Source organism: Gopherus evgoodei, chromosome 3, assembly GCF_007399415.2.
Source record: "Gopherus evgoodei ecotype Sinaloan lineage chromosome 3, rGopEvg1_v1.p, whole genome shotgun sequence".
Classification (NCBI taxonomy): domain Eukaryota; kingdom Metazoa; phylum Chordata; order Testudines; family Testudinidae; genus Gopherus; species Gopherus evgoodei.
In genome coordinates, this window is record NC_044324.1 from 145,483,984 (window position 1) to 145,497,612 (window position 13,629).

The 13,629-nt window shown below is 42.1% G+C and overlaps 1 protein-coding gene across 1 annotated transcript in view; it reads right to left on the bottom strand.

The window, feature by feature from the left end:
• The window catches only part of ARID4B (AT-rich interaction domain 4B), a 184,059-nt gene that overhangs the window by 59,885 nt on the left and 110,545 nt on the right, over nt 1–13,629 (bottom strand). Inside the window, 7 exon segments of the mRNA XM_030558348.1 lie at nt 1,025–1,097; nt 1,100–1,260; nt 1,263–1,298; nt 1,301–1,308; nt 5,590–5,687; nt 6,811–6,905; nt 8,578–8,650. Of these exon segments, the coding sequence (XP_030414208.1) occupies nt 1,025–1,097; nt 1,100–1,260; nt 1,263–1,298; nt 1,301–1,308; nt 5,590–5,687; nt 6,811–6,905; nt 8,578–8,650 (544 nt within the window).

Below are 13,629 nucleotides of genomic sequence, written 5' to 3' on the forward strand. Positions count from 1 at the left end.
CTCTGTGTGGCTCAAAACTGTTTCATTGTGCCAAATTCCCGAGAATCCAAAGCAAAGCTGACTAGAAAACTAAACTAAAAGTAAAACTACTAATCAATTTTCATTCTCCAAGCTGAACAGCACTAAAAAAATTAATAGCATTCAAATGAAAATAAAAATATTTTAAATTTAGTCATCTTTAATAATCTTAGGTCCTAGTGTTTTTATTAAATGCAATTTTTAAACTGACAGCATCAGTTTGATGGTTTCCTTTTAAAGATTTCACCCTAAATGCAGTGGGCCTTAAAAACAGATGTTGAGTTAGTGCTCTGCCACCCTTATACAGGTGTCTTGTGGGGGTGGTGTGGGAGTAGCTTAAAGTCCTGACTTACAAATGACTTCACTCAGGACAAATCTTTATGCTATATAGAATCCCAACAACCTCAATGGCACTTTCAAAAGGCTTAAACAAGCGTCTGCAGATCCCTCTGAAGTGCATAGGTCTAGTCCTGCAATACATTGCCCTGAACTCTTGTGGAACTTCACTGATTTTGGTGTGGGGATGGGAAATGGAAGGTGTTCATGCAGATGCAATGCACTGTATGGACTGAGACCTAAATCTAAGCCAGGTTCAAAATAGAATCCTACTATTACAGCTGCTAAGAGGATACAGTCCCTTTCAGGCCCAAGTAGGCTGCACATTTTGGTATAAATTTGACTAGTTGCAGCTGTTCTGTAGGAGGTTATGGACATTTTGCTTCCAAGACCCTCTGCAGCAGCCGCATACACCCAGAGATGGATCTGGCTCATAGTATATTGTACTTATCCTCCTTTAGCTTATGCAGTTGCTGTCAGCCACCAAACCCTATTTTCAGATATGATCAGTATAATAATAAGGAAGAACAATGCATTATCAAGACAATGTGCTAAACTGTTTAGGTTGTTTGTTTGTTTTTTAACTCCACCAAGGTGATTTCAGCCCTACTTAATACATTACCTCCTACTCCCCAACAAACACTACCTCAGTTTAGCAACTGGGCTTAACGTAAACAAAGTATTTTTACCAGAAAGGTGGGTTTATCATCTTCTTTACATTCATTATCATTCTCAGATGGTTTGTTTCTTCCTGTTGTATGATTACTTCTTCCCTCCTCCTTATGCTCTTCTTTAACAACTTTTATTCTTTTACATCCTGTTCAGGTTCTTCACGCATTTTCAATTCTTTTTCTTGTTCACACTCTTTGCAGGGCTTTATCCTCATTTTCTCTGGCAATGCCATTGAAATTCAATACTAGCCGATGTGCAGTACTCTTCAAACCATACAGATATCTGAAGGAAGAAAAATTAAATTCCATGGACATGGTGCTAACATTAATTTACATAAATATTAACCTAGTGAGATCTGTACACCTTTGATACATAAATACACACATTCATAGGATTCAATAAATAGGTTATACTAAAACTGACTAATAAAACTTGTTTGTGAAAATCTGGTATCAGTTTGACCATTTTTCCTTTTTTTGTTTCTACTTCTTACTACACCTCTACCCCGACATAACACTGTCCTCGGGAAGCCAAAAAATCTTACCACGTTATAGGTGAAACCACATTATATCGAACTTGCTTTGATCCGCTGGACTGTGTGTATAGGTGAAACCGCGTTATATCCGAATTTTGTGTTATATCGGATTGCGTTATATCGGGGTAGAGGTGAATATTTAAACACATGCAAACGATACCTCTGAATCAACCAGTATTACAGAATACCCAAAATACAGAAAACATTTAAGAACACAAACAGGAATATAAATATTCTACCAATTCAGGAAAGGAAAAATCAAGGAAAGCAGTGTCCAGTTTGCTCAGCCCAGCAATATGGAAACTCAAGAAGTGCTTCTCCTCTTGAATGAACTGTCAAACCAATTTGAAAATTAAGCTTATAGTTACAATGGCATTTTCTGAGCCTCCTAGAAAGAAAGCCTACTTGATTCTGATTATTAGTTATGACATAGGCCACACGTAATAGCACGTTATAACACTGACAGAAACAAGCAATACAAGCAATAATGGTTTGCCTTGAAACAAATACACTCCAAACTTCAAAATGATAATACTCCCTGGTTTCGGTGAATTTGGGGTATGTCACCCTGTAACACAAAGTGACTTTTTACTGCAATACTGCATTAAGCATTTTTTATTTTGCTGCCGACATATCCCTCTATCTTCCTTTCTCAAAGGCTATTATATCTGCATCAGAAAGAAGATCATTCGAACAAATCATCTCATTAGCAACGACTAGCTTAATACTATGGAATTTGAACAGACTCTTAAAGCTCTTGGAGAATACTAACAGTAACACCATATCTAAATATTTACCAAAGATTATTTCACTGTGCTGAGATTCCTTGTTCCAGAAACCTTACCCCAGTAATGTATAAATACTATTACAATCAGTCAAATGCTTGGCTTTTCTTTTGTACATGTATTTCCTAATCTTCTCATTCTTGTACCTTTTTACCATTTTATTCTGTATCTTTATCTTTACACTACAGAACTTCTCCAGAACAGCTAAACAAACTCCACCATATTTTAAGCACTGGACTAACATAAGACTAATACCCATCAAAGTAGAGTCTTGACATTACAATAAATACTAAAAATAAACTAAAAACTTGTTAAAACCACCATCTTTTACTCATTCATCTAGGAACATTCAATATAAAAAAGATACAAATGTGGAAAGCCACCTGACCATAGAAATTAATGATAAGTTCTCTCATGATACCACATTGCTATCCTCAAACACTTCAATTCTACTGACCACTTCATAACAGAGAAAGAGATCATTTCACAGAACCACCTCCGATCCTCCTAACATCCCATTCCCTACTACTGATTCCCAATTACTTCCTTCTGTGGACATCACGAAGGGCTTTGTGAACCAACATTTGACAACCAGCAGTATAGGATGTATAATAATGCAAGGTTTTCCACTCCTCTGATTTACCTTTCTGTATACGTTTTACACTTCGTTTTTTGGTTTTTGTTTTGTTTTTTCCCCAATACAGTAGAAGCTGTGTTATCCAGCACCTTAACCAACCAGAAAGCTCTAGAAAATGGCATTTCAGGGTGCTGGATCGGGTAGTGCTCACCTCAGGTGGCTCCCTGCAAGCAACGACATGTCCCAGCTGCTCCTAGGCAGAAGAATGACCACGGGGGCTCCATGCGCTGTTTTCGCCCTACTCGAGCGCTGGCTCTGCAGCTCCATTGGATATCCACTGGGAGCTGTGGGGTTGGCGCCTGCAGGCAGGAGGCAGCGCACAGAGCCACTTAGCAACACCCCCGCCTAGGAGCAGCAGGACATGTCACCGCTTGTGGGGAGCCACCTGAGGCGAATGCCACCCAGACCCAGCACCCTGAAATGCCATTTTCTAGAGCTTTCTGGTTGGCAAAGTGCACCTCAAAACCCCTCCCGCACTCCAACCCCAGCCCTGAGTCCCCCTCCCGCAACCAAACTCCCTCCCTCCATTGGTAAGCATAACTCTTAGTTAACTGGAATTTTTGATTAACTCCCATTCCTCCAACATACTAGATAACAAAGCTTTTACTGTACTTTATTTTTTAAAGAGCAAAAATGCATCAAAATATATACATATTTTAAGATATTGTGGCAAACTAATCCCCATCCAAAACCCCAGATTTAAGTTCCTCTAGCACTGGAGAAGTTTTATATCTATTATATTTTTTATTATTTGTATTATCATAGTGCCTAGGAGCCCCAGTGCTGGATCAGGACTCCATTGTGCTAGGCACTGTACAAACAGAACAAAAAGATAGTCCCTGCCTCAAAGAGCTTACAATCTAAGTGTAAAACAAGAGGACACCAGATAGATACAAACAGACCAAAAGGGAATATAAGGAAACTGTGACACAGTATTGGTCAGCATGGTAGGAAGCGGTCCTGGAATGCTAGTGGCCCAGCTATTGTCAAATTTTTTATAGGCTTAATGGCAGAGGAGAATTTTAAGGAGAGAAGAATAGTGAATTAGTTTTTGCAGATGTTTACAGGACTCTTCTTCCAAGTGTGAGGGGCAGAATGCACAAAGGCTCTGGTTTGAAAAATTTCACAAGTGGGTAAAGGAGGCTGATATCATGGGGACAATAAGAGGTAGGAGTTGACCTTTTGATGCTAAATGAGAGACGACAGATAGGGAATGGATAGGTCCATGGAGGATACTGAAAGTAAAGACAAGTAGCTTATGTTTGACATAGCAGAGAAGAACAACATACATAACAGAAGAGATACAATCCCAAGTATAGCATGAAGTGAACAACAGCTTAGATCTTGTCCACACTACAAAGCTTTGTCAGCAAAAGCTGCCTTTTGTAGACAAAACAAAGGGGGTGTACACACTGCAAAGCTACTTGTGGCGGCAAAATTCTGCTGTTTTGCTCACAAAATAAAACCATTTCAACAAGAGGCATAAAACTTTTTGCGGCAAAGTTAAAGTGACAAAGCATCAGTGTACATACTGCTGTTTGTTTTGTTGACATAACTGGCTTCTACTAGTATCCCACAATGCCTGCTGTGACCGCTCTGTTCACTATTTTAATCTCTGCTGCCCTGCAGGCATGCACCTCTTCCTTTCAAAGCTCCTGAAAGTATCTGACAGCTGAGTCTGCTGCTCTGCTCTGGGATTGGGAACTAACCATTAATGCGGAATGCTTCTGTTCTGGCCTGCTCTAGGAATACAGCCTCTGGCAGACTGCTGCTGCGGGGAGTTTGGAGCGGGACTGCTCTGCTGCTTTGACATTCCTCAGCATGGAGAGCTCACAGAGCTTCTCAGAATGCTGCTCCCAGCAGCTGAGGAGGCTGTGGGAGAACTCAGAGGGAATCACAGAACCATAGGCAGGCAGGCAGAGCGGGCTGCTTTGAGAGAGACTGCTGTGCCGAGCAGAAGCAGGGGCTGATGTGGAGGGGATGTCCCTCTCCCCCTGCCTCAGGATAGGTCGGTCAGCCTGTTGCCTCCCCCACCCCAGACACACCACTCTCCTTTCCCTCCTTCCCGCACACCAAACTTCAGTTGAAAAGCAACTGGCAATCTAGTAGGATGCCCCTGGAACGAGGGAATTGAGAAACCTCATCATGTGATGTTGTACCTGCCCCATGAGGCATTGCAAACCCTTCCCAAAGCACCCTGCAGCCAGTTGCACAGTGGGATTGCCATCAGAGTGAATTGCTCTCTGTGTCAATGCAAGAGCTGTTAGTGTGGATGTGCTCTGCAGACACAAGGCGCTAGTGTGGACATGCAACAGTGGTTTAATTAAAATGCTGTAATTAAAGCAGCATAACTTTTGCCAACAAAACTTTGTAGTGTAGACAAGGCTGTAGTCCCAACTCAGTGCAGGGAACTAGATCAGATGGCCTATGAAGGTCCTTGCTAGTCCTACATTTCTGATTCATAAAATTTCAAAATAATTAATAATTTGCAATTTACAGTAACTATTTTTCATAAAGAGGTGTTTCCATTGGAATCTATACGTAAACATCCCACAATGGTATCACTGTTCATATTTCATTCGTTTTACATGTGCTGTATCACTTACTTTTTGTAAGCACATTTAACATTATATCCTGCAGCTGAGTTCAACACAGGTATTCCAAGATCTTGATACACCTGCTTCCATACTGCTCCACTTTCAATCTGTTACACATAGCAAAATACAAATGTGCACATTAATCTAGTACAAAACATAAGACTAATTAAAGTCTATTATCTTTGCAACAGACGAATGCTAACAATTTTTTAACAATTTCTTCAGATCCACAAAAGAATGTATTTGACAAAAAAATCACTGTTCTGCTTCATAGAATTATCATCAGTTTAGAACTTCTGTCATTTTGCATTTCAGTAAGCCACAGTCTCAAACTGCAGGAGTCAGCCAAGCGGATAACAAAAACTTACTTTGATAGTAACCTTATTTACCAAAGCTGGAGTTTTAATTTAAAATAAAGATGGTAGTTCAAACTGTCTGTGGCAATTTGTAAAGTCCTGAATGGTGCAATACCTAGGTTTCCCAGAAACTGCCTCTATCAGCTCTTCCACTGCCTTTTATACTCTTAATGTGCTCAAGTTTTGTAACCTGTTTAGTATGCTCAGTTCCAAAAGTCTTCAAAAGGTACTGTAACACATCTAGTTCTCTAAGTATGTGACCTTTAGCATCAGAAAGATGACACTGCATTTTACTCTATGAATACACATGATCAATTCATAAGTTAATTTTATAGACAGACATCAAAAGTAGGAATAGAGTCCACTGCCCCAGGAATTCCAAGTAAATGATCCAATTGCTGCTTCAAGATCAGTTCAGCTAATTCCAGCCAGCACAGTCTTCTATATATGATCCACAATGGGGAGGAGTTAAGGATGCCATAAAAACCTTAACTCAGATTGCTTGCATCTGAGGTCTTGTGCAGTGATTTAGAAGTCTCTACTATTTGCTCAGTGTCTAAAACAAAGGCTCTCAGACAGATATTCACTGAATCCTCAGAAAAAAAAGGAGGTACTCTGACTGACTACATTATTATACAGCAATAGTTAGATCTACTGCATGTATCACAAAGAAATTAATTATATAATTTGTTTGTTTAAATGTTTGTTTTTTTAATAATGCTGCTGGGTGTATGATGTTGCAGGATTAATTTGTCAGATTCCTAGAGTGTTTGTATAGGAGTCTTATTTACTACGACTTAAATATAATCTTTCATATTTTTTACCTCAGACTTTATGGGTCTGAAATACTTTCCATCTTCACTTTAATACTTACATTATCAAATCCTCCAAGCTTGTGTACAAGTCTGAATAATTTAAAGAGATTCAAATTTCTGTATCCAAGTACAGGTCGTTTATTAATAGGAGTCCCTGTGGAAGAATACAATTATTAAAATATTTTGAAGTGTGTCTTTTTACTGAGCAGAAGACCAGAAATTTATACCTAAATTATTTCAAGTTACTAAATATATTACTGCAAGCTCTTTGATTCTGACCATATCATGTGCATAGTACAGTCTTTATTTATTTTTCTATCTATACAATAAGTCTGGCCCTACCAAATTCACGACCCATTTTGGTCAATTTCACGGTCATAGGATTTAAAAAATCACAAATTTCATGATTTCAGCTATTTACATCTGAAATTTCACAGTACTGTAATTGTAGGAGTCCTGACTCAAAAATAAGTTATGGGGGGGTTGCAAGGTTATTGTAGAGGGCGGGGTTGCAGTACTGCTACTCTTATTTCTACACTGCTGCTGGCTGTGGCTCTGCTTTCAGAGGTGGGCAGCTGGAGAGTGGCAGCTGCAGGCTGGGAGTCCAGCTCTGAATGCAGAGCCGCCACCAGCAGCAGCACAGAAGTAAGAATGGCATGGTATGGTACTGCCACTCTTACTTTTGCACTGCTACCTTCGGAGATGGGCCCTCAGTCAGCGGCCGCCACTGTCCAGCTGCCCAGCTCTGAAGGCAGCAGCGCAGAAATAAGAGTGGCAATACCATACCATGCCATCCTTATTTCTGCACTGCTGCTGGTGGCGGCTCTGCATTCAGAGGTGGGCTCCTGGCCTGCAGCCGCTGCTCTCTGGTCGCCCAGCTCTGAAGTCAGTGCAGAAGTAATACTGTAACCCCCCTAAAATAACCTTCTGACCCCCCTGCAACTCCCTTTTGGGTCAGGACCCCCAATCTGAGAAGTACTGGTCTCCTCCCTGTGAAATATGTATAGTATAGAGTAAAAGCACAGAAAAGCACAGATTTCACAGGGGGAGACCAGATTTCACAGTCCGTGATGCGTTTTTCATAGCTCTGAATTTGATAGGCCCTTAACAATAAGATAATAAAAATCATAATCAAACTATGCAGCTTTATTTAAAAGCTCACTTTTATCTCAATCCACTAAAGATATCACAATTTTTGTGTGGGGGTGTGGGGGTGTGTGTGTGGGTGAAACAGGGGCCTCTGAACGCAAGTCTTACCAAACAATTAAGAGAGAAACTATTTACTTTCTGAAAGCATATTTATTTGTAATCTCTCCCTATATATCTGTTAAGGATTTGATATATTAAAGGGATATGTTTTTTAAGGCATTTCAGTTTCTCTTATCAACAACACAAACATTCAGGTGGTATTACAATGCACGAGCTAAAGCCAGAATAAATTGAACCATCCAAATGATATTTGTCATTCTAAAATAAATTTATTGAGGCATCTTATTAAAATTGTGAAATGGAATGTATGCAGTAATAGAATTAAGAACAAAACTAGGCATTAAATGCACAGCTATATACAACACAGGGATATAGTGTATGAAATACAGGACTATATGGACCATATCCACTTATTTTTCAAAGCAGGGACATGTCTGCATTTTAGTACTCACGAATGCTGAGAAGACAAAGAGGGTCAAGTGACAGACTACAATCTCCTAGATCACAGCAAAATATGGATATGGCCACACTGGTTCCCAAAAATGAATTGCAAAGCAATAGTGGGTCATAGCTCAAAGCTTCAATATACAATACATAATTGAAGATAAAACACCCACCTCTGTCTTCCATAAATTTGTATAACTGTTGTAGAAAATTCTCCCTTTCCTCTGGAAAAGGCTCTATTTCTTCCTAATAAAAGTAATACAAGAAAAGAAAATTTATCACTTGTCTTGTTAAGCACTTCTAACGAGCAGATTTTTAATTTGGAAAACTATTGTACCAAATTAAGTTTACATTAAAAAGTTTGATTTACTGCAGAATTTAATGACACTGACAGCATGCTATACAGAGGGCATATGGTCTCTGAATGTTAAGCCATCTGGAAACAGGAAAGGCTATTTCAAGCTAATAAAAATTGTAAAAAAACATATGGTTTGATCTTTAGGGGTTTTCAATAGATTACATCAAAATGTCATAAAAATTCTTATAAATCAACACAAGCTCTCAATTGTGTTAAATTAGGCAGAAAACAGAGTCTGGTAGACACCAATATTGCTCCTCAAAAGATCACAAACAATTTCTTTAATGCCTGGATGGATGAAGTCACTTTAAAAGATGAAGCGAAAGATAGAATTGTGCCTGCACTTTTTTCTTCAGTGGTTCAACAAGCCACTAGTAACATGCTGAGGTTAATGACATTCCATGCACATTGCCAGGAGTACAGTACATGGTATACACTTAATTTGAAGCAAACAAATCCAGAATAGGGACATCAAAAATATTTGTGGCTATTAAACATATGGCAGTAATAAACCTCTACACTAGATTAACCATCAGCAGAGATCAATGGCAAGACACTGTGGCTCAGTCCAACAGCTCCTCCCAAGTTGGTTAGAAAAGTCCCAGAAATACCATGTGCCTCAACTGATATTAATTAATATCTCCCATACGAGTATCATCTTACTTCTAGTGTAATCAGAACTTCTAGGAATTTTAATCATTAAGTTTAAGATATTTCAAAGACGCATGCAGAGTAGGAGTTTGTTTCAATTCTTTGTATTCTTTTTAATTCTGACCCATAGCAGACTTTCTGTTAGTATAACTGATGTATCATATCCATAAATAAAGAAAATTTACTTTGTCGCTATATCAGCTTAATCTTTCCCATTCTACTTCTTACTCTAAGCATTATGACTTCACCCAGCCAGAAGCAAGGAGACAAAAGTATTATTCATCAAGACGTGTGCAGATACACCAGACCTCGGTTGAGAAACTTACAAAATTTGAATACAATTACTAAGAATATGATATAAATAAAAAAGACAACTCCTCACTCAATAGCCTCAACAGGTGGGGGAATGAAAACAGGACTGGCAAAGGCTACAATTAACAGAATTACCAGTAAGGAGTTTTCTCTTGTTGTACATGTCCTCCCCCTCATCCTATAACAAATACACTAACTGGATACATAGTGGAAGTCAAGAGGAAAACATGCTTCTGATGTGTTGGCATATTCTCCATTTAACATTAACTAATAACAAAAACTTGCGTACAAGAGGGCCATACAGTAATTTAGCAGGTCATGTGGGTGAAGGGTCAGCCCAAGTTGCGGACAGCAGCCTAAAGATTAAGAATCTTTAGTATACAGTGAGGGAAAAGAAATTCCCATACCAAACTACTCATGTGATCACTGACATAGCTAGAGATCCTTCTTGACATCAAGATGAAATAAGGGAGGTTGTGCTGGGTCTAACTGAAATAAATACTTTCTCTTGCATGTGAAAAGAAGGAACAAAATAACAGCCAGGGATATTTTGCAAAATGAGAAGTAGGACTGTATTCTATCTAGACCAAAAGTCTCAGATATTGTGGAAATTCAGGAGATTTCCTTCCCTGAAGTAATCTGAGTCAGAAGAGAAGGAAAAAAGTTAGATTTGGCAAATGGCTCACAACCAAGAAAATGCTTGTCACTAGAGGGTGACTACATAGAACCAAAAGGGCCAGGGAGGAACGCACTGACCAGATGTTCCCAGGAAACCTAGGGTTTCAAGAAGAGAGCCAAAACCAGAGGTGCTGTAGATACTGAGCAGAGTGCTGCGGGTGCTGCTGCCATCCCCTGTGGACCCTATGGGTATCTTACACTGCAATTTGACACTGCCAGCTGACTCAGGCTTGTGGGGCTTGGGCTAGATGGCTGTTTAATTGCAGTGTAGACATTTGAGTTTGGGCTTCCGCCCCAGCTCTGGGATCTTCCCACTTCATGGGGTCTTAGAGCCTGGGCTCCACCTTAACTCGAACATCTACATCACAATCAAACAGCTCCTTAGTCTGAGCCCTATGAGCTCCAGTCAGCTGGCATGGGCCAGCTGTTGGTGTCAAACTGAAGTGTAGACATACCCTAAGATACTATTCCTGAAGCACAGAGCAGATACTTGTTATACCAGGTACCAAAACTGCAAGTAGGTATCCCTTGTTGTAATTAAATTCCCTGCTAGATACTAGGACAATGTGCTAATGGGACAGAATTAAAATTTGATATGTCAAGATCTACAAAAGAGTGTTTGTACATTCTCAGAGTGTGCAGACCCAGTGGATTTTGCAGGGGGACTGAAGTGAGTTAATGATCCCTGCTATTCTGAGAATCTCATGAAGAACCAAACTGGCTGTACTCTGATGCCAAGGCATCCTGGGAGATTGTTAGATGCAGACTTATAACCTTCAATATTCTGCCATCTCAGCCTATTGCAACATTAGAGAATCTCATCGGTGTTCACTTTGGGAATACCAGTGTACCTGTCAGCATTATGAAGGTTAAAGGAGTCAGCAAAATAGCTTGTTTCTAACTTGAGGAAGCAAGCAGCTTGCTGCTAACACTCATACTGTATATATTTTATTATAATTCAAAGTGGATCCTGGTCCACACCTCCATATTTGGCTGAAGCTAGATTTAATCCTCCCATTCCCATCATACTAGTAAAGGAGAAGAGAGTAGGAGGCAGAGCCCCATTTGGAGGGGGACACTGGACGGAAAGGAGCCTTAAAAAAAAAAAGAGCAGGAAAGAACCTAATCTCTCAGATTTCTATGGCACTTATCACCATGGTATCGAAGTACGAAATGAAGATGATGGAAATAAAAAAACTGTTCCTACCCATGACTTGCACTGCAGTTAGAGAGGCCTGTGTGTAGTAATAAGGGAAAGGACAGTTACTTGTTCCGTAACTGGTGTTCTTCGAGATGTGTTGCTCCTGTCTATTCCACAGTAGGTATGCGTGATCGCCACGTGTACCAGTGCTGGAAGTTTTTCCCTTAGCAGTACCCGTACTGGAGGAGCACCGCGGCGACCCCTGGAGTGGCGCCTGTATATCACGCTATAAGGGGAGCCGTGGGCTCTCCCCGCTCTCGGTTCCTTCTTGCCGGACAACTCCGACAGAGAGGAAAGAGGACGGGGTGTGGAATAGACAGGAGCAACACATCTCAAAGAACGCCAATTATGGAACAGGTAACTGTCCTTTCTTCTTCGAGTGACTGCTCCTGTGTATTCCACAGTAGATGATTCCAAGCAATATCTGTTGGAGGTGGGTAGGAGTTCACAATGGTTTGGGACGAAGCACCGCCCTGCCAAACCCAGCATCATCCCTAGACTGGGAGACGACTGCGTAATGCGAAGTAAATTTGTGAACTGAGGCCCACATGGCCGCCCTACAAATGTCCTGGATGGGGACATCGGCAACATAGGTAGCTGATGAGGCCTGAGCCCCCGTAAAGTGTGCCCTAACGGTAGGTGGGGGAACCCCTACCAAATCATAACACATGCGTATGCATGAGGTGATCCAGCGGGAAAGCTGCTGCGTGGAGATGGGTTGCCCCTTAGCCCGCTCGGCCGAGGCAATAAAGAGTTGAGAGGATTTCCAGAACGGCTTAGTCCGATCCAGGTAAAAAGCCAACACCCTGCGCACATCTAGTGTGTGAAGGTGGCGATCCTCATTGGAGGAATGGGGCTTCGGACAGAGCATGGGAAGGAAGATGCTCTGCTCCATATGGAAGGCGGAAAACACCTTCGGGAGGAACGTTGGTTGTGGGCGGAGCTGGACTTTATCCTTATGGAAAACCATATGGTGGGTTCTGAGGTTAAGGCCCTGAGCTCTGAGACACGTCTGGCCGACGTGATCGCCACCAGGAAGGCCACCTTCCAGGACAGGTGCAACCAGGAACATGGAGCCAGGGGCTTGAAGGGGGGTCCCGTGAGATGGGACAAGACCAGGTTGAGGTCCCATTGTGGCATGGTGGGCCTGGCATATAGGAACGAGCGTTCAAGGCCCTTCAGGAACTGGGAGGTCATAGAGTGGGAGGAGACCGAGTGGCCTTGCACCAGCCGGTGAAAAGCCGATATGGCCGTCAGGTGCACTCTGACTGAGGTAGGTACCAGTCCCTGGGCCCTAAGGGATAGGAGGTAGTCCAGGATAAAACTGTAGAGGTACAGCAGAAGGGGACATTCCCCACTCACTCACCCACCTGGCAAACCTGGACCACTTCGCCACGTATGTCCGAAGCATGGATGGCTTCCTGCTTTCCAGGAGGGCTCGCCTTACCTGCTCCGAACACCTACTCTCCTCCTCATTCAGCCACGGAGCAGCCATGCTGTCAGATGGAGCATGGCTAGATTGGCATGTAAGAGGCGCCCCCCGTCCTCAGACAGGAGGTCCAGGTGGTGCAGCAGCTTCCTCGTGGGGGCTGCCAAGAGTCGTAGGAGGGGCCCGTACCAGTGCTGGCGGGCCCATGCCGGGACTATGAGAATGACCTTCACTTTGTTCATTTTCACCTTCTGAAGGACTTTGGCGATGGGGGGAAATGGGGGAAAGGCGTAGAGGAGCTGGCCCGACCAACTCAGGAGGAATGCATCAGAGATCATACCTTCCCCTCCCCTGGAGGGGAACTGGGGGCAACATCGGTTCTAATGGGTTGCAACAGGTCGATCTGGGGAGCTCCCCACTCTTGGAAGGGCCAGTGAGCGAACTCCGATTGGAGCGCCCACTCGTACTGGGGGGGAGAAGACCCTGCTGAGGCAGTCCGCTTGCATATTGCATACGCCCGGGAGGTGAGCTGCCCTCAGGGAGATATCGTGGGCTATACAAAACTTGGCAGAGGCCAAGGGAGCGAGTCCTGCCTT